The 26,292-nt window shown below is 35.9% G+C and overlaps 1 protein-coding gene across 6 annotated transcripts in view; it reads right to left on the bottom strand.

The window, feature by feature from the left end:
* The window catches only part of LOC135195704 (arylsulfatase D-like), a 134,583-nt gene extending 111,409 nt beyond the window's left edge, over positions 1–23,174 (bottom strand). For 3 of the 6 annotated variants that reach the window (XR_010310220.1, XM_064222103.1, XM_064222107.1), the window contains exons 1-2: positions 22,528–22,678; positions 941–1,109 (exon numbers count right to left, since the gene is read on the bottom strand). Coding sequence is in view for 5 of the 6 variants with exons in the window: in XM_064222103.1 (XP_064078173.1) it covers positions 941–1,104 (164 nt within the window). In the remaining variant the exon portion in view is untranslated. Of the gene's footprint in view, positions 1–940; positions 1,110–12,176; positions 12,533–22,401; positions 22,422–22,527; positions 22,679–23,022 lie in introns of those variants that run through there. The other 3 variants (XM_064222104.1, XM_064222105.1, XM_064222106.1) reach the window with 3 other exon arrangements.
* Positions 23,175–26,292: the final 3,118 nt, after the last annotated feature.

Below are 26,292 nucleotides of genomic sequence, written 5' to 3' on the forward strand. Positions count from 1 at the left end.
TGGCTGCGGGCCTCCATGGCTCTTAGCCGCCGTTACAAGAAGCTTCCAACGACCACGGTCCTGCGCAACATCCCACCGATCCCCTGGACCATCCACTCCAAGCTTTGTCATGTCCCTTTTTATGTTATCAGACCATCTCATGCGGGATCTTCCTGGAGGTCGTCTGCCCTCTGGTTGTCCTCTAGTAATCTGGCTTATCAGTCTATCCTCACGAGCCCTGGCCACATGCCCTGCCCACCTCAGTCTTTGAGCCATAATCGTGCATGTTATCAGGGGTACTTCTGTCATTTCCCTCAGTTCATTATTATGCCTTCTCCATTGCCCCATCTCCACATCAAAGACCGGTCCACATATCCTTCTCAAGATTCCGTTCTCAAACACTTCCAACATTCGTTCCAGATCCTTTGTCAGCCCCCAGGTTTCGCAACCATACGTTAAAACGGGTCATAATGGTTGTATAGGCCTTCAAATTGTTCTCCTTGATAAGATATTGCTACTGAGAACTTTGGCTAAAGCCCAACTACATCTGGCTGCCGCTGCTATTCTTAGTTTTATCTCTTCCTCTACTCTCTACTCTATTTTCAGCTGTAACTGTCGATCCCAGGTATTTGAAATTCTCGACAGCTTCCAACTCCATATTTCCACACCTGATGTTACCCAGTATATATAACTTATATATATATATATATATATATATATATAATATATATATATATATACCATAAGGAGTAATTATAAATATCCATAAACACACGTATATCATATTTATATTCTTGTTGGATGATGTATATTGTTGGAGAACAATCTTTTTTAAACTGAAATTTTATCTAATTCAATTAGGAAGAATAAGTGTTCTATCAGCAAATTTTAGGAAAAAACTTCAATATAATTATTTCTTAAGATTCTGAGGAGATGCAAAAATCGAACTAATGAAACTCACTTATCTATGTTGGGCGTGTTTATTGTGCTGTTTCCGTAGCAACCGAGGTCGCCAATACCCAGATCGTCGGCAAGTAAGACCACCACATTGGGATGTTTTGACTTCTTGTCTCCCCTCACGAGGGTAATCAGCATAATGACCAATATGAAAATCCGTTTCATCATAATCCCTGAAAGATTATGGGTTCTCTTATAATCATGGTATACATACACATATATGTATAATATTATATGTGTGTGAGTGTATAAAGCAAGACAAGTCATTTCATATACAATCTTTAGCTAATGAGCCAAAAAATGAACCACTGGTACAGAAATCTCCCACAACATCAACATTCACATACATGCAAAGCACTTCAGCAGTAGTACATCGAAGCACTCCCTACCAACCTTTGCGTCTTACCTCCATATTTCTTGCACATTCTTTTTCCGGCTATCAAGTCATTTCTCTTCCTGTATAGGATTCACACCAATTATACAAAACTTTAACTCTTAAATGATCTAAGCAGAGAGCTGATCAGCAGCATGTCGGAGGCTCTCCCCCCGCACTTCACAACTTACCCTTATCATTCATGTACTCTTTTCCTGTATATGAAGACTCTTCCTTTCCTATAGCCTTTCCATACCGTCTAACCAGAACTTTCAGGTCTTCTTCGCCTGTTTTTACCCAACAAATGTGATGTGGTAAATAAAATGTCAGTACACTTCCCGGATGCGGGCATACAGCAAAAAGGAATCTATGATTTTAAGAATAATAACTGACTGGTGAAATGAGGAATAAAAAATGATTTTGAGATGCAATTACACAACAGAAGGCTAGTATGTTTCATACAGAAGTATGGATAATGTAGTCAAGAAGAAATTTGTAGAGGAAAAATAATCATATAATAAAAAGTAGAGAATATTATCAAAGACTTCAGGTAGAATCAGTTGCTATTCTACGAAGATTTAAATGCTAAGGGAAAGGTTAATGCGAAAACAGATCGCAGATCAAAAGACATATAAAGAGAATACAGTACTAGGTTGACGAAATAAATTATTTGAGGATCTGATGAATGTGGAAGATAGTCAGAGCTGACTGGAGTGAGAGAGGGATGAATTATTATAACTTTGAGATTGCTATACGAGGTTATTTCTGAGAATGTATGGAAGCCAAACGAGAGTTTGCAAAATGGAGGTGGTAGGATTACAAGTGAGATGCTTCATATTCTCCAGACGTCTCTCACACAATCAACCTCCTTGCTGCGAGATGAGAGAATGCACAATATAAATTCAATAACAGTGATCCTGATGATACACGGCATAATATTGAAAGTAATCAATGGATAATAAAGCATACAGCAAACCCTTCACATGGATGCTAAGAGATCTCGAATTTATGATTCACAAAACGATCACTTTCCAACATATTATATAGAAAAACACACAGACATGCAATGATATATAATATAATATTACTAAAACCTAAACGGTAACTAATTATCATACAACACTCATAAGGGTGGGCTTTGGTCGACGCCAAAGCGGATGCAACTTCGCTCGATTACATTTTAGACTTATAAATGCTGTTTTACGTAACGAGCCAATTTTTATATTTGGTGATTTTAATGATAATTTGTTGTCTGCAAGCAATAAAATGAAGAAAATTATACGTAACGTCAAACTTCATCAGATCATTAACAAGCCTAATCGTGTTACTTACAATTCTGCAACGCTCATTAACCTTCCGATAACTAACAGAACTGATATGATTAAGCACTTTAATGTTGTCCCCTGCCCAATAGCAGACCACGAGGCAATTACTGCTACTCTAAACCTGCATAAACCAAAAAGAGAACCTGTCTTTAAAACTTACCGATGTCTAAATAAATTACTCTTCTCGGACACTATGCGACTTGTTACTAAATAAAGTCGCCCTGTTAAATGAAATACTAAACAATGATGGTGTAAATTGCCAGCTGTTTATTATAACTGAAGTATTTGTTTCTTGCAATGACAAATGTGCTCCAATGGTGACTAATGAAATCAAACCCAAGATATAAAAAAAAGCGACGAAAGAAAGAGATCTCGTGCAGAGAAGTCTTAAAGCCCAAAGAAATGGTGTACTACTGGCAGAAAGTTTTAGATAATTGAAGAAAAAAGTAAAAGACATGATGGACTCCAGTAGAGAAGAACACTACAGACAAGATTTCCAATATACAAGAAATAGCTACCGTAAAGCATGGAAAGTATTTTTTAAAAAATGTTCCATATTGTTGGCAGCGAAGCACAAATATCTGAAAAAAGGAGGATATTAAAGCTAAAGCGGAAGAGTTTAATGAGTATTTTGCGAATGTAGGAAAACAAACTTACGAGAAAATTCTGCAGGTGACATCAGCAAAAAAGGCTCCAAGTCTTTGGTCAATAAATCTAGATAATCCACGCGGATTCAAGCCTTCTCCAGTAGACTGTGAGACGGTTATGTTAACTATTAAGGATTTAAATAACCCGAGCGCATGCGGATTTGATGGTATCACTCTGAAATTTATCAAGGATGCACTATTTATAATAGCATTTTACATTCCAATAACCATCAATACTTCCATCGTAACTAGCACCTTTCCTGATTTATAGAAATACCCTTTCGTTATTCCTGTTTTTAAAAACAGAGATAGAGATGACATCAAAAACTATCGGCCAATCTCACTATTACCTACTCTGTCTAAGGTACTCGAAAAGATTATTGCTAATCAATTAACAAAATATTTGGAAGAAAACAGTCTTTTATCTGAACACCAGCATGGCTTTAGCCCTAAATTATCTACTGAGACAGCTCTTTTGATGGTAATAGATCGAATATATAATTACATAGAAAATAAAAAGATATCACTGTTCCTACTACTGGATCTATCCAAAGCATTTGATAGCGTGAATCACAAAATCCTATTAGAGAAATGTATAAATCTAAGAATAGATCCATCTTGGTTTGATAGTTATCTCACCAATCGATTCCAGTCAGTAAAGTTAATGGACATATTGTCATCTAGATGTGAGGTAACATTTGGGGTTCCGCAAGGATCCATTTTAGGACCAATATTGTTATTTTTGTTAACGATTTGGCGGAATCTCTACCTGGTATTTTCGTTATCCAGTATGCTGATGATACACAAATCATACTTGAAGGGGACATAAGCAACATGAATGATTTATGAAGAAGGGCTGAAGCAGTCTTGGAGAAGGCCAAGACATATTTTTAGAGACATTTTTATAGGATCAAGACAATATATATCGGCCATAGATGATAATGTAAGGTTAGATTTCAATGGCAATGTTATAAAGCCTATGAAAGTTGTGAAAAACTTAGGCGTCTATTTTGACCGTTTTAAAACTTTTGACTCTCATATTGAGGAAGTATGCAAAAAGACGACGGGCATACTTATTTACTTGAACAGAATAAAAGATAATTTTGAACCCTCCACGCGCCTGAATGTTGTTCAGTCACTAGTAATAAGCCTCATCCACTATTGTTTTAAGGCAGTGGTTTCCAACCTGTGGGACGCGCCCCCCCTGGGGGTCCTCGAAGGGCTGCTTGATGAAGGAGATAAATATATCTGAAAACTATTAATTATGATGGAATTCAGAATTTCAAAATACTGAGAAAATATTTCAGATTTAAATATGAAATTTAGTTGTCTAATGTGTGTGTGTGTGTGTGTGTATATATATATATATATATATATATATATATATATATATATATATATATATATATATATATATATATATATATTATATATATATATATATATATATATATATATATATATATATATAATATTGTGAATTATTGACATGTGCCGACTATGCAAGTGAATTACAGTATTTAAGGAAGGGGAGGGGGGGGCGCAGAGAATGTGCCATTCAATGAAGGGGGGCGAGAATTAGAAAAGGTTGGAAACCACTGGTTTTAAGGTATGGGGTGCACTAATAATGTCCAAATCGACAAAATTCAAAAAAACTTGTAATTTCGCTGCTAGAGTAGCTGTAGGTGATATTAGGAAGTACGATCATATTTTTCCTGTTCTAAAAAAGCTGGAATGTGAAAATATCAGTACGTTAACGAAGTTTGCGTGTTTGTGTTTAAAGTTTTAAGAGATATTTTACCGGAATGGCTGTATCATTTTAGAATGGTTAACTCAGTAACTGGTGTTTATACTCGTCAGGGTTGTGATCTTGTTGTAAAAAGAGCGACAACAGATATTGGCTCAAGGGAGTTCCCGTCTAGGGGCCCTTCCTTGTGGAATAAGCTACCATAAGATATTGAGGATGCTGCCACTCTACATCCTTTTAAGAATAAGTTGAAGAAATGTCTGTTGCATTAGTATTCACTTACTATGAATTTATTTTAATGACTATTAATTTATTCTAACGCTGATCTTTCGTTATTTTACCTATATGTATACATACGCATTGTAGAATAACCAGTGTTCAATTGGAAATAAAGTTATTATTATTATTATTATTATTATTATTATTATTATTTTATTATTATTATTATTATTATTCCCTGCCCAGCTTGGACTACGTCCTCGCAGTGATGTGGCCAACATATGACAACATTAGAAACCAAAAAACCTTTGAAGGTACATACATTTAGACCCCATATTAATACCAATAAAATTCCTAATTTCCCCCCCCCCCACAGTTTTTTTTTTATTTACATCAAAATTCACCTCTTAATAGTATGTCACAGCCTTATCTACCACTCCTTTTTCATCTATTACTCTTGGGTTGGCAAAGCTCATAAGCTAGATGTGAAGTGGTTAGCTCCAGTAGGGGATGGTAGCGGCATAGTACATAAGGTTTCCCAACATATCCACTACCATTATGGTATGAATACCACTAAAAATCTACTTGGGAGGAGTATCACTAGTATTCTTTGATGCAGGTATATTGTGCGCTCATTAGATGGGCGAAAAACTCACTGAAAACTGTGGCACTTTTACAGCTTTAAGCGAGTCAGTGTTAGACTCTATTCTTTAAGTTGTATAATTTAGCCCAAAGAATGACCCCTCATTCACTCCCTGGTTTAGTCCACTCTCAATAAAAAATGTTGTTAAATAATAGTACCACCAGCCATCACATCGCTGTGGCCTGCCTCCATCAGGTATCTTCATACGGTCCACTAACTATCCCCAACTTATTTGAGTCATCCCCAACCTCACAATCTTGGGGGTAACCAATTTCCTTTAATTAACCACACAATAAGTTTAATAGACAGTCATCATTTTGTCCTTTCCTAAGGATTCTTCCACAAAGCTAAGGGATGACCTTTTGTTCCTAATGATGACCTGCATTATCTTTATAGTTATTGTGTTTTACACCATTCACTGTCTGGTGAGAAATAAGATTCATATCTATCCCAACACAACAGCACATTGTTTTCCACGTATCATTACAGCTTAAATTTCATGGATGACATGTGCTGCTTCTGTATCTATCATACAAGCTGCATGAACACATAAATTACTACTTGAGCTATTGCGAGTTCCCCACTTCTTTTCCTTAGTTCTTTAGCTACCTCCCCAAGCTGTTTATATCTATCATGCTGCTTTATCAATATCCTTAGTTTTTTTATTGGTTTGATGATCAACATCACTACGTTATGCTTAGACACTTCCAATGTAGGTGCTGCTACCTGACCACTCGGCCAAAAATGAGCACAGTGGCCAGAGGCTTGAATATAATCTTTCTATGTTTACACATCCCCAAGATTACGACCAACACGCCGCTTACTACAGCTGCCTATAGGACTACAAACTTATCATAGTATTGCTACAAAGTACATAAATTCTGACAGCAAAGCATTATGTTCCCAACGCATTTAAACGTCTACTGCACTAACCAGACATTAATACAAAAAAGAAATTTCTACTTATTAATGCAATAACAAATATGTATAGATAACAAGGCTTAGTTTAACCTTGTCTAAATAATAATAAAAAAAAGGAAAACTGGTAACAAGAGCCAACGGGCGACTGGCCACCTACCTTAGAAAGAAAAATGCAATCTGCATCTGATACTATTCTCAAGACCATTAAATCTGGGACTAGACCAATCTCCAAGATACCCAAATAGAATCTTTATTTCCCCAAAAACTAACATGATGAGAGAAATGAAATTAATTGAAAACCCAACTAAAATAAAAGGTAATCACTTCTAGCAAAGAAACATCATCTCAAATGATTACCACACCAGTTCCCACATAGATATCACTGTTGTCCCCAAACTCAGAAATGTAAACATGTCAGTAAATAAAGTCAACATAGAGACAGGTAAAAGTGTAGTGACTTTATTACAGGTAGACACAGGTTATAAACAGGTGTGTGGATGGATATGCAGTTTGCGACTGACACAGACACAAAAATGACTCGATCCGACCTGGATCTGTGTTTCTTGACATGCTTATCTTCAGAAATATTATTTGCTACAATGGGCTAATGTACAAGAATGATATATCAGCGGCAAGGACGAAAAGTGCTTAATACAATGTGAGGTACAAGGTGGACAGGAAATCTATATACATGAAAATTTGGAAAAAGCGTCCTTACAAGCCCATAAAAATGCCAAAGTATAGAAAGTAACTACTATATTTCAGAGACTGCTGTCTCTCTCTTCAGGTAGGTAATGAATGAGAAAAGTTACGGAAAAGGTGGTATTTATACAAAGAGATCAATCCAGGGTAGCACGTTTTACCAAATCACCCTCACTGATAATTCTTCTTTAATCTTCTTCAGTGTTGGTTTAAGGAAGGTTTTATCAATGATATCTGAATCCTAGGTGCCCTTTGACATGTTCATTTTATATATGTGTATATATATATATATATATATATATATAGTATATATATATATATATATATATATATATATATATCTCTTAAAAAATAGGTGTGGTGGTGAATTGTTAATCTCAGCTAGGCTTTTTCCGCTTAGTGACAGGAGGGCTTAGCAACAAGCACTTGATTCCTCGAAGTGCTGAAATGAAAGAACAGTTAGAATTAGTGACCATGCGATATGAGGCTGACGACCTTTCAGAGACTGGGTGCGGCATGGTTGCTATGCCATTCCAAAAGGTGTGTCCGTGTGTGTGTTCATGACGTGTAATGTATGGGGCCCAACAGTAGGAGGTGCCAAAGAAGATGACACTCTTTGATTACCAGTGTTGTGGTATAGAACACATTTGGAGCAGACTCAAGGGCACACCCATCGCAAGGTAGTGTAATATTAAGACTTTGGAAAAGTTACCCTTTGAAAAGAGAGAGAGAAGTGTAGTGTGTACACGGTCATTTAATTATCTTTTACATGTTGGAGTGACATAATAAATATGTCTCTTTATTTCAGATGGGTTCATGGCATTATATAAAGAATGGGTTCTCTTAAAGACTTTGACCATTTAAATGCATAATTAATCAGACTGTGATGTTTAGGGGCATGATTACTTAATCTAGTTCAGGAGAGTATAATGACAGTTTGCGGTTTTTTGAGGGTCACACTTTATTCTTCTTTTACTCCATTTTATATTCCTTTTGTTCCATTTAATGTTTAGCTAATTTGAGAAATAAAAAGTATATTTTTGTATCTACAAGGATTCATTAGCCCAGCTTGTATTTTTAGCTCTTGCAGAAAGATAACCAGCAACGAGAGGTAAGAGGGTTGCCTGTTTGTTTAATTTGTTTAAACGAGTGCCATATAATCGTAAAGACTCCGCAAGACGTGGTGGCAGTGGGTAAAAAGCTTTTTACAGGCCGTAGGTATGCTTCCAAAGAGACTATAGGTAGATTAGGCATATTTTTGGGGGAAAAGGATTATAATTATGTCACAGGCAACTCGCATTATTGCTGAGTTAGGGATTAAGGGTCTCAGTGTTCGAGGCTGTGTGTCTCTCTGTGCCAGCCAGTGTCTTTAGCCAACGCTTTGTGTGAGGTTATATTTCAAGGTTTCGGGAAATTGAAGTGTAATTTTTGGCATATTAAAGTGCTTATCGGGTGTGGTGAATAAGTTACGCGCACTTGCAATGGGTATACAAGTTCGGGCTCCGGTCCTATGAGGACGTGAGTGTAATTTCATATATTTCCTTTCCTTTCTTTCTTTTTTTTCTCTTTTTATTGGTGATTAATTTGCTCAAAAGTATGTTTATATTTTTTATGTACCTCGAGATTCGATGGACATTGGTGGTTTTGTGATAACATATGCGGGGATATTTGGTGTTGTGGGATACGCCCTGGAGAGAGAGAGAGAGAGAGAGAGAGAGAGAGAGAGAGAGAGAGAGAGAGAGAGAGAGGCAAACGGGCGGATGGTTTTGCTGAGCGAAGCGGTCTTTCTCTCGACCTTTTTTTCATATATATATATATATATATATATATATATATATATATATATATATATATATATAGATATATATATTATATATATATATATATTTGTCTTCTCCCTGTTTGTTTTTTTTTTTTGCTCCTGGCAATGGTTGTTTTGCCGAATTAAAATACGTTGTGCTGATTATCAAGGAAACATTACATTATCCCCTGAAATAAAATCATAATGCGTATTTCCATAAAAATTGTAAAAAAACAGGAAAATATGAATGAAGTCAGAAGTATTACGCTTTGATGGAATGTTGTGTTTCGTAAATGAGGTTCATCTGGGAATGTCTGTGTTCGATTCGGTGAACTTGAATCACTGGACAATAGTAATTAACGTCTGATATTGTCAAGCGTGTTTGCCATTCTGTATTTAAAAACAAAGACTTTCTCAGAATTATGCAGACGGTATTTCATATTGATTTCAGGAAATTTTACTACATTTTAATAGTCTTTAAATAGATTTCATTGGAATCGTTTACACATTCAGAGCAGGGTTGCCGTTTTGAGGAATTTCGTCTATTAGTGTGGCTTTCTGGTGACATCTGGCAACCCCCCGTGGCTTTTCCGACCACAGGCCACGGCACTGAAGAATAAAATTCTTCACTTGCATTTTTATATTTTATTATGAAAATAAAGCTATAAAACATATCCTGCTTACTTATACGAATTAATTTTATTGAAATCCTTTATTTGTCTTCGTCAAAAATACTTTATGTTAAGCTAGTGACATGTAGTTTTCTATCATCATGGAAAATAATTCTACATCGGAAAATACGCATTCTAACCATCAAATCATAAATAACTTTAAAAAATCAGATGAACTGCATATGGTAACACTGCTAAAAGCCAACGTTGTGAAGAAAAAACGGCAAGCAAAGCAATGACTGCACTCTACAAAACCAGAATATACCTTTGCTTAACAAAAGATTACAGTATGTTACGCTATGCAAGTCACACTGGATGCTGAGAATTTTCTTAAGGACATTATCTCCTTCCGAAATAACAGGATCATAAAAAATGACGTAGGCCTATTAGGTCCTATGTCTTTTTGTCGGTTTATGCAGCTTATGCCATTTGGATCATATGCCTATCTTATATTCAGCCGTTTTACTGTGGTTCTTGTTATGGTTATTTTTGGTTTTTGTTGCTGCTGTTATAGTGCTTGTAGTGTCTTCGAAAATTTTACATACAGTATCCCAACATTGCAGAATAAACATAGACCTATTCATAAAGTACTGGTGTAAAGAATTATCTACCTACTCTTGTTAACTGACATTTAGTCTTTTGTTTGGATTAAAAGTAAATGAGATCTTTATGAATGTAGTCTACTCTATTTCCAACAGATACAGTAAGAGATTGGCGTGTAGGCCCATGCCCTGTCTTTGTCTCAATATATAAGAATTTTATGTGTGGGCCCATGTCTTGACATTGCTTCAAAATATAAGAATATGACGTGTAGGCCTATGCCCTGTCATTGCTTCAAAACATAAGAAATTGACGAGTACACCTATGTCCTGTCATTAACTCAAAATGTAGGAATTTGACGTGTAGGCCTATGCCCTGCAATTGCATCAAAATATAAGGAATTGATAAGTAGGCCTATGCCCCGCCATTGCCTCAAAATATAAGAAATTGATGTGTAGGCTAATCTCTCAATGACATGCAGGATTATGATGAATTAATACCCTAACATCGGAACTCGCTGCATAAGACTATGCTTCATTTCAATTAATGTGGTCGATGTTATTTCGCTTATGCAAACTAACACTAATCTTTAAAAAAAAAGAAAAAAAAAGCAAGATGCATTTGTACACATTTAGGCTGTGCATGGTAAAACAAAAGCAAAAAAAGAAAAAAAAGATTCACAGACAAAATGATCCAAGATCTTCATAATGATATATAACTTTATATATCTTTTATTGGAGATATCATTGGCATACTTCACAACTACAGGATCTCAGTTCTGTGGTGTCATGATTCATGCACGATACTCAACATCACCAAACGGGTCAAAGCCATACTGGTAATCATTTGGACTGTTAACTAGTGTGACGTCATTCCCCCTTTGAGAGCTAGCAAATCACAAGCTTCCACTGGGAGGGGCTTAGCTGCAAAGCTAGGTGGACTCTGCTATAATAGACATTCTCACCAATTTAAGGTGTGATATGTGAACTTGTTGGAGTAGTTGCAATGAGGGAGGCCTCTTTCCAAGCCAACTCTCCTTTCAAGAACATCATTTTCAGGAGACATTAACATAAAATAATTTAATATGGCTGTTGATATTTAGTCAGTCGTAGAGAACTCAACTACCCTATCTACAAAACCCATCTCTCCGACACGAGGTAAAATGCCCAGAATTCGAGTTTTACCAGTCATGTAAATCTTTCCTCCTTTGCTATTCCTTTTTTTGTGCGTCAAATGCCATTTACATATAAAAACCAACAAATGATATATCACATTAAAGCTAAGGCTTACCTTGACACCAATGCCTTAATATTAAAAATATCTTTTGAGTGTTCCGTGAGTTCCAATGAGAAAAAAATCTAAATTAGACTGCATTTTCGAAAGTCGACCTCATTTTGGCAGAGGTTCCTATTATGTTAATTAAAAAACAAATGACAATGTATGCAATTCTGTCTTTAAGAATTTAGAGTGATTAAGGATTCAAGGATGCATTGATGGTGGCAGCGGCTCCTTGGTTATCACACTGTTTAATAAACTTATGAACACAATTTATAACAAAGTCAGGTCTGCATGAGAAATGGAAACAAAAAAAGGAATAGCAAAGGAGGAAAGATTTACATGTCTGGTAAAACACGAATTCTTGGCACTTTACCTCGTGTCGGAGAGATGGGTTTTGTAGATAGGGTAGTTGAGGCTGGAGGCCGGCTGTTATTTCACAGAACTGACACTGGAAGAATACTGGACTGGGACCCTTCCGCTTGGTTAGGTATTGGCTCTTTGGGAGCGGAGCTCAAAGGGTAGAAGGTGTTAGGACTGTGCTCAGTCTCAGCAGTCGTGCGTTGGTCTTCTTTCCGCCCTGACCTTGTGTTTGGTTTGTTGATTGCATGGTAAAATGCTGGGCCTGCATGGGCGATCTCATGTCACGTGTTTGCCCAACTTTCTCTTTTGGTGTAAGGGTTCCAGTGTCTGGGGTGATCATATGATCATTTCCAAGGGTGGTGAAGTGACCTGGAAAGAGTTTTAACACTGTCACATGGTCTAGGAAGGGAAAGAAAAGACCACCAAAGGGGAAGAATAGCAAGAGCTTTGTAGGAGAAGCAAATTCTCTACGACTGACTCAATATCAACAGCGATATGAAATTATTTTATGTTAATGTCCTCTGAAAATGATGTTCTTGTTGATTGCATGGTTTTAGCCTCGCCCTTAGACTCTTTTTCAATCAAATTTGCGCATGGGGAAATGTCACTAGCTTTTGATTTATTTTATATACCACGTACGAACATGTGCAATAAAAACACCAATAACCATGGAACAGCGTCAAACCCAACTGTTTCCCTCAATAAATCCAATACTTTATATTATCCAGAATAAATCCAATACTTTATATTATCCTGAATAACTTAAACTAACAATCCTGTATTCGGTTATGTACTTACAAAAGTACTTAACTTTTGAGTTTTCTTCAAATAGCAGTTTACGCGTTTCCACGGGCGCCCGCTGCATATTTTCGGAGAGGGGGCAAGTAATATATATATATATATATATATATATTTATATATAATATATATATATATATATATATATATATATATATGTGTGTGTGTGTGTGTGTGTGTGTATGTATGTATGTATATATATCTATATATGCACACACACACACACACACACATATATATATATATATATATATATATATATATATATATATATATATATATATATATATACATACGTATATATTACTTGCCCCGTCTCCGAAAATATGCAGCGGGCGCCCGTGGAACCGCGTAAACTGCTATTTGAAGAAAACTCAAAACTTAAGTACTTTTGTAAGTACATAACCGACTACAGGATTGTTAGTTTAAGTTATTCTGGATAATATAAAGTATTGGATTTATTGAGGGAAACAGTTGTGTTTGACTCTGTTCCATGGTTATTGGTGTTTTTATTGCACATGTTCGTCCGTGGTAGATGAAATAAATCAAAAGCTAGTGACATTTGCCCATGCGCAAATTTGATTGAAAAAGAGTCTTAGGGCGAGGCTAAAACTTTATTGGATTTATGTATCAAAACTGCTAGGAATTTACAACAAGTGAAAAACCATCTATACAAGACCCGTCATGAAAATAAGCTTAGCATCGATGACATACAAAATATGTGAAATTTCTTATTGACGTTTTTACATCATTATTTATGTACTTCAGGCATGAATGAGAGAATTACAGAATTTAATGATTTATTAGGTTTTGATTCAGCATGCCCTGTAAAAATGTACTTCGATATTACTTATAAATCTGGGGACTTCTTTACTGGAGTACTCTATTCAGTTTTCAACGTATATAGCTAGACTCCAAACTGATTCTACGTTGCATAGGATTTCGTTCAAAATTCACTAACTGGCAACTAACATGTTCCGTATTTATTTATTATATCAATGCGAAAACACAATTATTGCATACAAAAGGGCCATAATATGTTCCAATCGAGTGAAATCTGTCATATATTTCAAAATTGTAAGAAAATGTCACTTGTAGCCAAATTTCAGAAAAAACACTGAAACATTTTCAAAACTTTCGTTCACTCATCGCTGGTGCATTTGACCAAAACGAACTCGTCATCAAATCTCAGTTCAATTGTTAAATATATAAATAAAAAAAAAATTAAAACATTAATATTGCTTCCAAAGCAACCATGAAATTTGAAATGGTCCAATTTGATTGTTTTGTGTCTCAACGCCAAAAAATGTAAATATGTAAATACAAAAGTAGAATGAGCCCACCGATATCTGTGTGAGTATAGCGTAGTGGCGATGCAACAAGAACCATCTGGTATAACATACATAGGTCTACAATGAGTAGCATCGATAAAATTATGTTGAATACTTTTATTTTATATTTCCTAGAGGAATAGTTGGATTTTCATACAAACAAAATTATTTATGATATATTTCTTAACCACTTCAAAAATTATGGCTTACTAGTAAATATTCGCCTATGTAATTATTCTTTTGTCAAAGCCAAGATTTTGTTCCTAGGCCTAGGTGTGTTAGATTCTTTACTTCACACTGAGCATTCACTTTTCTATATTAGCCATTTCTGGCCAGAAAGTAAATGAGGTTATCTACACTTTCTTGCACTTCCAGTTACCTTATGCAAGAATAAAATATACGCCAAGTGTCTATATACCTTGATATTAATATTCATCGATATTTCGATTAATAGCCAACTTCTCCTTATAATCAAAATCATCCATCTTTTATTCCTCAAGGAGCAGGTAACCCTTACAAATAAATTTATTAGTTTCAAATTACATCTCATAAGGCTTAGATTATTTTTTAGGCCTATAAATCATTTTGGAACATACAGGCAGATTAAACACAGCCTAAAACTTCAATACTCAAAGAAAACTTGTTGTAATTCATATTCCTAATTTGAAATTGTTATGACTGTTCAGCTTATTAGGTCTACTGTTATAATGCTGCAGACATAGTTAAGTATGCTGTCACTGATGGCACTGCTAACCTTATCACACCACACTTTAAACTAAGCAACATAAAAAAATCAATTCAAAATACAGATTACGAACTATACCAATACATAAAAGGGATCATATTTATATGACCTTAAGGAAAATAGTGCTAGCTGTGAATTCGCAATCTTTTCGACAAGTATGACATTAGAAATAACAGAAAATGTTTAACACTACTTGGCAACGTCACTTTCAATCTGAGAATCGGACAATACATGTTGCATCAGATTTGAGCATCACTTTACTCTTTGAGGGCTCCAGGGTTATTCTTCTAGCCTTTAAGTTACATGACTGCCCAAATGCAAAATTTCACGAACGCTTTTTTGATCTTTTAACGAATGACTTTATGATTCTCAATCTAAGCAAAACTTCACAACCTGTCATTTGTGATCTCAAGTGAACCAGGGTAATATTAAACAGCCTATAGACAAGATTTTACCCAATGTTTCAATTGGTCATTGTTGGAATCACATAAAGCGCCATGTTAAAATTTGGTTAACTAAGCTTAAGAAAACATAGGACGACATTTCAGTTTATACAAATCACGTCTACTCATTATCAAAATGTCATGACGAATGCAAATTTGACGAAAAACGTAAACATCTGTAAGTAACATGGTCGCAGGAGTTCAAAAAATATTCTACTAAATACATTAAACAATTTATCATCTATAATTCAGGTCGGTGGATTTTAGAAAAACTTCAGATTTTTAATCCATATTCAGGTGCAACTACAAATCCAGTAGAGTACACGAATGATGTTATAAAATCACTCCAAAAACGACAAGAATTCCCTGTTGATAAAATTTCGATTTCGCTGTTCGTTATTCAAAAACAGTATTGCTGTAGTACAGAAATTCAGTGTGGAAGGGCGGGTTTTGGAAATGACAAACTTAAAAACGAATTTTCATTTGCAAAAACAGGTGCGCCTGAAATTCAGATTTCTTCCCTGAAAGGCGCTCTAATCAAGAAGAAAAGTTACAACATGCAAAAGAGCTCATCGAAAACTCATTTTGAAAAGAATCAAAGAAGTTACAATCCTGTTCTAAACAATGGCTGTGTTGATAATCATTATTGTTGGTCATTCAAATCAGAACGATAGCAAAAGTAATGTAGAATTTTTAGAAACGTAAATAAATGGTCTACTTGTCGACAAAAATGCAACAACTGTCGATGACAAAGATTTAGGAGAAAGAAAGGGCCAGGAGAAAATTTTAAGTAAAAAAAATTTTCGCCCAAATTACCGTTGAAAATTATAAGGCCAGACTTGTTTCGTCTATGAACGCATTTATGGTAAAAGGTATAAGTAGTAGATTAAATATTAGGTTTAACCCCAAAAAAATTGCTAGAAAAGATTTTTCGACTGTTTATGGTTCTGATTAATGTGGAGAATAACATTAAAACTCTACCAAAGTTAAAGTACCGGAAAGTTGTCAAAATCCAAGATGGCCGCCAGTGCACTAAATTGCAATTGGCTTCCTTGATATCTGCCGTAGAATGATAAATATGATGTCTATATCTAGGTTTTGGGGGTTAAGGAATACAGTGGAAACTGAGAAATTATCTTTTAATCATCACAACTTCATGAAATCCAACATGGCGTCAAGGATGGCAACCAATACATTTAAATGCCTTTAACTTTCCTATTGTTTGCCATTGAATAGCATATATGATGTCTCTAACTAGGTTTTGAGGGTCAAAGAATGCAATGAAAGTCATGAAATTGTCATTTGATTATCATAATATCATGAAATCCAAGATGGCATCTAAAATGGTCCTCGACATACAAAAATATCCTTCAATATAAAAAAATTAAAATTCCTGTAAGCTATATATAATTTGCCCTATAGTCTATATATAATTTAAGAATGCAACACTAGAATCAAACTATTGTTTTTAGTTGTTATCAGTACCTCAACATTCACTACCATAAAAACTCCTTTGTTCATTAAAATATATACATTTGTCCAATACAGTATATTACTCTTGCTGCTCATCGTCCACCTCTTCAACGAATGTAACTTGGTTGTATGGATTATCACATGATTGTAACTGGTATTGTCCAGAGGCAGGTGTGCATGGCAACCCATACACTCTGCAGCTACATCGTGGTGTTCCACAGGTAGTTCTGCAATTGCAGTGAATCATCTTTAAAAGCTGGTCTGGGGCAGCACTCATATCTGACATAACTGGTGTCAATTGACTGTCCACTAACTTCCCACCCCAGTTTAACACATCCGTATCACTTTCTTTCCCAGTCCATACCATTATTTGGTAGTACACTCTGAGAGAGTGAAATTTAGTGGAAGATACAGTTGGGAGTAGACGTTCTGGTGCTACAAATGAATTTGCTGATACAATTTTCTTGTACAAGGCACTAAGGTGCAAGGATGCCAGTAACTCGGAACCCTTCCCACCAAACAGGACAACCATTGCCCGGGTTCCAGTGTCTTCAATCAGTTTTTTTCCTTATGTAAGGTGAGGAACTGATCAGCACAGGATTGTATTATAGAATTAACTTTCTCAAACTTTTGAAAGACAGCCTTTTTTTCCAACACCAAAGATGTGAGATTACTATCACCTCCAGAGAGGGCATGAATGAAAAGCAACTGGGAGCATAGTTTATCTCCAAGGGCTGACTTAAGACTATTGATATGATACACTGTAGACTATTGACATGATACACTGTTGTAGCAGTCGACTTGCCTGACCGGAAATAAGGGTCCTTACCCTTAGGTGTGTAATAAAGGAGCAGAATTAAGAGGTTTGAGTCCTCCCCTATCAAAGTAGTGTCATGGTAATAGGATGCTTTAACTACAGCCTTAGCAATGTCTATGTCAGCATCACCAGGTGAGTTGATGACTTGGCATCTTCCTTTCCTTAGTTCATCACTGATCAGATCAGTTACGTTGCTTGTTGCTATTACTTGACAAAAAAACTCCTCCTTCTTGCCAGCAAACGCTGTCTCAGCAGTGAAGCTGACCACAGGGTGAACTTTCTGCCCTAAACGCCATTTGGTGAGTGTTGTCTTTGATTGATGGACCTCCAGTGTATCCATCAAAAACTACTGTTGTCTTTCCATAATGTTGAATAGTGAAATCTGCATACAATTTAGCTATTGCACCATAACTGCTGTCCCTTTTGCATGGAACTCGATGTAATAAAGACCCTCCATCAAGGACTTAATGTTCAGTCTGAGGAACTGATTTATTTGGAACTTCAACTGCATCTCTCAAATGGTCAGAGATGGCAAGAGCTAGCTGTGGCTTATCTGGCTTTCAAAACATTTCTTGTCTCAAAAACAGCTGAAGGGAATTGGCTAAGCTCATATCCAAAACATCCTCCATTGATAGATCACCTGTTTTTGCCACTAAAATAAGAGTGCAGGATCTATGCTTTTATCTGGAGCAACCTTGATGGCTAAAGCATCACCAAGAGTTATGGCTTTATCTTTCTGCTTAAATGAGTATGTGAAAGCAGGCTGTCCAATCATATATTCAATGATTATCCTTCCAATGGACTCTGATTCGTAAACATTCATGTATGGCTTCGCCACTACGCCATTGAATACATTCCGTAATGAGGAGTCTTCAGAGAAGAGTGAGCAGGATGCTAGTTTGGTCATGATCTTTTGTGTGTAAAATATCTCTCTTCATCCTTGCATTGGTCAAATCTTTATGTTGCTCACTTGTAGTGTAGTAAAGGCTGTTAATTTCCTGCATGGCCCTGTTATACTCAGCAGTGATGGGAGCTGACATTGTCCACGATGATTGTGCTATTCTGTCTTTCCACTTCCTCATGTCAGTCCACCAGAGGTTTTTAGTGACCTCATTAAAATCTGTTCAACAACAACATCAAAACTAAGGCCTGCCCAGTATCAATCACGTGTTGCATTAATTCCATTGGCATCCTTCTTAATTTCACCATATCCCTCTCGTTCCTTGACATCCAAAACCTAGTTATAGACATCACCTTCACCATTCAAGAGCAAACAATAAGGAAGTTGGCGGTCATATTAGACACCATCTTGGATTCCATGGTGTTCTGATGATTAAATGACAATTTCACTGTTTCCATTGCATTCCTTGACCTCCAAAACCTAGGTATAGACATTATATTTATCATGCTAGGCAAATAATAGGGAAATTAATGGTATTTTAATGTATTGGCCAATAATAGGGAAATTAATGGTATTTTAATGTATTCTCCACACCAAATAGAAACAAAAACAGTTGAGAAACCTTTTCTGTCAATTTTTGGGAAATTTTCCATATCTTTACCCGACTAAAAGGATCAAAGCGCGTCGTTATTTTATGGCCTAAGCCTGAAACGTACAGCAACTGTCTATCGACTGGGTAGTGTCATCAATATTAGCAGTAAAACTCGCAATAAATATGGATCCATCTACTAACAGTAACAGCATAAAGAATTTTAGTTTCATTTAATACACATATATAAATATATTCATGATAAGTCGGCTCGAAAAAAATTCTATTAGATTTGGATGATAATCAAACAAACTTAAATTCTATCACGGAAGAGGATTGATTCATCGCATATTAGATCTATTAACCGTTTACCAGATAACCTTATCCGTAGATAGGAAACCCTACTAGGATGTAACTCTGTTGGAAACCCTGTACTATCCAAATGGAATCATTGTAGGAAAAAATTTTAAAAGATATGCAAACGTGCTTAATTATACCAAAAACTTACAAAAGTAAAAAATACGTATTCTTAACAAATATGACCTATATGACAATTAAACGAAATAGAATTGACCTTTGACATAGAATAAAAACTTGAAATAAAAATGATCTTGCCAATAAAGGTACTGGAATGAAAAAAGCACGTCATTGAGCAAAATATTCTAATATATAAACTAGGATCTTATAATAATATCACAGCCAGCCTGGGCAACCTGAGAACTACATAAAACATCGGTCCTGGAATAAATAAAATCGGACATATTTTATCATTCACATTTCGGTAGCAAAAACATGAGTTTTCAGCTATAATGATATATCCTACTAGCTGCAATAAAACTTTTTATTTCATAAAACCCTGTTTCTAGCATACTGTAAATGTTTAAAATTTGTTAACAAATAAATATCTCGAATCTCCTCATTTATCAGCTTGACATTCCTTGCAAACCACTCTCTAGTGTCGTGGACAGTTTAGTCCTGGACACTTAAGTCATGTTTCACTAAGTACAAGATCATAAGACTATTACACCCTCCAAACATTGTATTTGTTATTTACAAGGGATATAATGGCCTTTTCTGCAAAAAAAAAAATTTTTTTTTTCACCTTATACTATCATATTAGGAAACGCCGTGCCTCAGTAACGTGATCGGTATGGTCTTGGCCTGCCACCTCAGTGGCCGCGAGTTCGATTCTCGGGCATTCCATTGAAGGGTGAGAGATGTGTATTTCTGGTGATAGAAGTTCACACGGAAGTCACGTAAAGCCGTTGGTCCCGTTGCTGAATAACCACTGGTTCCATGCAAAGTAAAAACACCGCACAAACAAACTCCGTGCCATTTGGATACACGAGTACCCACCAAGAGTGGATGAAGAGGAGCAGCACAGTTGTATACACTTTACATTATCACCAGCGTGTTCTGAACTTCCCTCCAAACAAACAACTGAAACCAATGAGTATGAATTGTAGGAAATATTTGGCGGGAAATACAAAAGTTATATTCTGGGGAGCTGTCATTTGCCACAGAGATTCCTATCTATGGTAATCAGTCGTGGTTCATTAAACGATAACTCATAAATACTACAGCTCAAAATTTACTGGGCGGCCTCGTTCTCAACAATTTTTGGTTTCCAGGATACAAAATATATAAGTACCGTATTTCATAGAAAACAGGGGCTACTGGAAAAAAAACGACAAGGGTCGCCAAGCGCACAAATTCTTCATAATGACATAATCTGGTTATTATCGTTTCAATGCGAGACAAAAGGTGTAGTAATTTATATTACATTGACAGTATAAAATCAAGCAGATCAGTAAACACCAGTACGTCGATTCAGATTTCACAAATTTATAAAACTCTTACAGATCAGTTAGATGTTTAGATTCTAGATGTCTTTCTAAAATTCGATATATACCGTTGATGAGGAACCATTAGTAACTTTTTGTATAAACAACAAATTATCACCTTTTCCTAAAATAGAAAAAATGCCAAACATGCCATGAGCGTTAACTTTTTACTGCACTGTAGATTACCTAAAATAATTAATGACATGATAAAATGCGAAAAAAGTAAATAAAATTATTTCATAAAAATTGTGTAAATGTACATGAAAGCACATTCAAATGGTTGTGTAAAGAATAAAGAAAGTGGAGAAAATAAATCACACAGCAACCTGCGGCACATCAGTCATTTTTTTTTTTTCTTCTTTTTATAATCTTCGTTTTTGTTATGCGGTGCATTCCGTCATTTAGTACCCATGCAAAACTGCTGCCTATACTCATATTGTACTTATGGAAAGCTGATTTTCAAGCGTGCTCTGTTCGACACGTACTTTCTTCATCCATTCCTTAATTGTCATTGCTTCCTTTATATAAATGTATAGTAAAACCTCCCTTACAGACCACTTCGATATAAATTCCACCTCAATATCAAGACCACATTTCAACACGTCCATTTAGGCGAAATAAATTATGGTTTCGTGGGTTCCGGTTTTTTTTTTTTTTTTTTTTTTTCAAAGTTCACTTCACACGTTTCTAGACACGCTAATTATTATTCGGGCTTCAAACGCCATTAACTTATAAAAACCAACAAATTATACATAACATTAAAGCTGAGGACTTTATACGTACAACGATGCCCTAATATAAAAAAAAAAATAAAAAAATAAAAAAAACATCTTTACAAATAAAGAAAGTTATGGAGGGTTCCTGAGAGTAAACCTGACAAATATTCTTCTACAATAATAATGTAGGAAATTGAAGTCCATACCAGTTTCATGAAAGATAATCAAACACGAACGAGATCCACTGATACTATTTACAAAAGACAGTTACGTATTTCTAAATGTTACGCTTCGAGTCGCTGGTATTTGCAAGAATTACCATTACGTGCTATTAAATCAACTTTGTACGTTTGGCAGTTGCAACCAAACTTCAAGGTCAAAAACACCTCTACTCAACACCACAAGATGATCTAACCTACTACATATGCTTAAGTCATTGAATTCTGCCGATGTGTAAATTATTAATTCACATGTAGCACAGAACTATGTATCCATATGTCAGTGATTTCTAGTCAAGTGTAATGAAAGTGAATGAAAAGTGCATAATATACAGAATGTTGCAAAACAGAGATGCTACTCACGCCTTCTTAAACATCTAATGCTCAAAATGCACCAAATAGTACAGTCTGCCACTGATTGAACATACTTCTGTCGTTATATAAACACTGTTTGCTTTCATGCGTGCAAAAATAGGAGAGACAGCTTACCTATAAGCCCACAACAGAGAGCAAGAAAAGAGTGGACGATCTCGTTCAAACACCTCGAGAATAATACTAGAAGTCAATCAGAACTGTACGACATTTCGGCAGAGAAAGTACTGGCTCGGCACCAAGATAAACTGATTGCCACAGTGATGTTTCAGATAACTGGAGTGAATTTTTCAATTAATTTATTTATTTCTCGACTATGTCATTTAATACTTGAACAGTCAAACAAAGCCTGGCCATTCAAAGGAAGAGGGTGTAAGTGATGTAAGGCAGACAAGAAAACCTGAAATTTTCCCCGAAATAATGTGGGAAATTTGCCGTCTTTTATGTTTTTCCGGAGAAAAGTTCCGCGGAACGGCATGTTTAGCACCAGCACTTCGTGGATTAACTAACGTATAAATGTAACAGTAAATACATATGTGAAAATCAGGGACATTTGATATCCCAGGGGTTAGTTCTAAACACAACAAACAACGAAATACAATTAACCCTCACAGGAGCTGTAGTAGCTTTACATCAGCCGATAAGCCAAAGACAGGGCAGGAAACTCAGTCTCCCTGAGAGTTCTCAAAGGTAGTGTGTGTGTTCCATCTCTCCTGAGGTATTCGTCCTTCAGGAAAGGTGGAACATACATCCCACCTATGTGAACTCTCGAGAGAGACTGAGTTTCCAGCCCTGTGATTTGCTTATCAACAGCCAATATGGAGCGTCATAAGGGAAGGGCCTAGACATCAAATGCACGGTTGATGTGAATCTACTATAGTGCTAAACATGAAGAAACATTTGTTTTGCCTTGATTAGTACCTACTAGCCACTAGGAGATGCCCTTGTAACCGTGGCCAGCAACACTCCAACCAGGAATCCCAAGGATCAACGCAACATCCTTAGAGACTACTTTGCATCACCTTAAGGATCCATTCAGTGACAAGAGAACATGATTTAGGATTCCTGCATTCTCTATATTATTATTTAGATAGTCTTTTTTAATCTTATATGCATGTATTTTATGTTCTTTTCTTTGCTACGTTAAAGTTCTTTAGATAATTCGATAAAAACTATTTTCTTTATCCCAATACTTAGACATTGGCACAAGGAGACAGCCAAATTTAAAAACACCCTTGTATTTGAGTTTCTTATTTTTCATGAATGTACTTTTTTGGTTTGTTTTGATATATTTTGCATTTTAGTTCTGTGTATACTTTTGATAATTCAGTACTTTGTATTGAGATTGTGTTTTTATTTCATGTCTACATTCTTATGTTTGTTTGCTATTTTAATATTTTTGTACTTAATTGAATAAAACCAACTTCTTTATTAAAAGTGATTTCTTGATCCTCAATACTTAGACATTGGCACAAAGAGAGAGCTAAATGTAAAACCATCTTGTATTTGGGTATCTTTTTTTCTGTAATGTACTTTCTTGGTTTGTTTTGATATATTTTGCTTTTTAGTTGTGTATACTATTTTGATAATTCATTACTTTGTATTGAGATTGTGTTTTCATTTCATATGTCTAGATTTTGATGTTTGTTTACTATTTAAAAAGTTTTATACTTAATTGAATAAAAGCAATTTCTTTATTAAAAATTATTTCTTGTGTTGAGATAGTTTCTTATGTCTTATGGTATTAGTATTTTTTCAGTTCAAGGAGTACCGGATATAAAATAACCTTAATTTTTATTACTCTGTTTATTTTGTACAAAACAACTTAGACATAATTATACGAAATTTAAGACAAATATAAACATTTAAGACATAAATATAAAAACTGCACGCATGAAAACATATTCTTAAATCAATACATATACACACACCAGAACAAACATTCACTAAAGGCACAGTTTCACTGCTAGTTCTTGAGAAAGCTGAAGGACAGAAGAGAGATGTTAGTGATGTACTTTGGTGTCGAGACAACCACGCGAGCCTGATACTGATGTCCTTACAACAGCACCAGGTGTTGCAGAGTCAGCTGGACTGGCTGACTGAGGGAACCTGAAGGCACATGTGCCGTCGCCATCTGAGCAGGAAGCGGTTGCAGAGGATGAGGGGTGTTGGCCCACAACAATTCAGCCAAGGTATTTGGGATCATTGTCCCTGGGGTCCACGAGATGCCGTCGCGGGTGATCCTCTGAAACCTCTTAATAATGGAGAGGAGTTCAGCCTTCAGTGCCACGCTGAGGTCGGGATCCACCCCAATATAGTCCTTGGCCATTTCGTATAGGGAGCTCTGCCAGTATGCCATATCTGGGTCCTTGACCTTGCAGCCAAACGTCTGCATCCTGTCCAGCAGACTATCAAATTGCTGCATTATCGTCTCCAAGAAAACGTCATCCTGGCTTCCTCAGACAAGGTTCATCTACGGCAGATGTTGGCTCATCCAATGAGGAGGTAGTGATAGTAAGCAGCATGACAGGCACAGGCAGGGCTTGGGCAACTGCAGGGATGTGGCAAGCAGCTTGAGCAAACTATAAAGAGATGGAACATGTATGAGAGAATGTAAAAAAATGTACTTCTGGAAAGCAAGCTTGTACATTCATTAAATAGCAAAACATTGATATACATACCATTGGTAGTCCCAACATCTTGGGCTACTTTTGTCGGACAATTTGGGGCTTGAGGAAGTGGAAGAAGTTGAGAATCCACTTCTGGTCCATCAGTCTTCTGCCGACCCTTGGTCACTCTTCTCGGCGGTGAGGAGTCCAAAGCGGCTCCTGAGGGAGTTGAACCACGTCCGAAGCTCGTTACCAGTCACTGCAATAGAAGTGAGAGACGTAGTATCTAATATACCTTGGACCTTTTTAACAGAAGGTCTGACACCTTCACCAGGAATTTGATAACCCAAATATTCGAATGAAGATACCTTAACAACAGACTTTTTTTATTAATCTGAATATTATGCTCTTACAATAAATCTAAAACATTTGATAACAAAGCAGTAATAAACCTTTAAATAATAGGAGAAGAAGAAAGACCAAAAGGTAACCTTTTAAACTTAAACAAACCCTAATGGTATTAATTACCAAGAATACTCTGGCTCTCTCCATCCACTAGCATTTGTAAGTATTTTTTAAATCATTAGTGGAAAAAATTTTCCCTTTACCAATCTCTGTTAACAATTCATCAATCTTTCGTAATGGATACTGATCACAATCTATACATTGATACAACATCAAATGCGCACAGCATTACCAGATTTCATAACAGTAACAATAGGAGCCGTCCATCCAGCTGAAGTAACAGACTGAATTATATCATAATTAACCCAAGTCTGCAAATGAACATTTCTGTGATTTTTAAACTTAGGTACTGGGTCGCCTTTCACATGAATTTTAGCAACCAAACCAACAATTGGTTTTTCAGGGTCCACCTCTTATTTATCAAACAAATCCTGAGCATTTCTGTCAATCTTATTTACTTTAAATGAATTATCTATTCCCATCAAGTAAATACCAATCTTACCCATCAAATCTTTACCACAATGATTTGAATGTTTGTTTTTCACATTAAAAATCCGACTGACATTGCGATCATTATAAGCAATATCTAAAGAACCTTTGCCAAAAACATTTATATTAACATCATCATATGCCTTTAAATGTTTTTTACAATCTTCATAGGTAAACCTAAGGTGTGAGCCCAATCTTCACTCATAGTGCTAACTGCCACACCAGAATCAACCTCAAAAGGAACAATATGGTCCCTTGTCACTTTAATTAAATCTTTTACAGCATGCGCCTTGGTAACTTATAAAAGTTTATCTTCTTT

The sequence above is a fragment of the Macrobrachium nipponense genome, chromosome 16 (assembly GCF_015104395.2).
Source record: "Macrobrachium nipponense isolate FS-2020 chromosome 16, ASM1510439v2, whole genome shotgun sequence".
Taxonomy (NCBI): Eukaryota; Metazoa; Arthropoda; class Malacostraca; order Decapoda; family Palaemonidae; genus Macrobrachium; species Macrobrachium nipponense.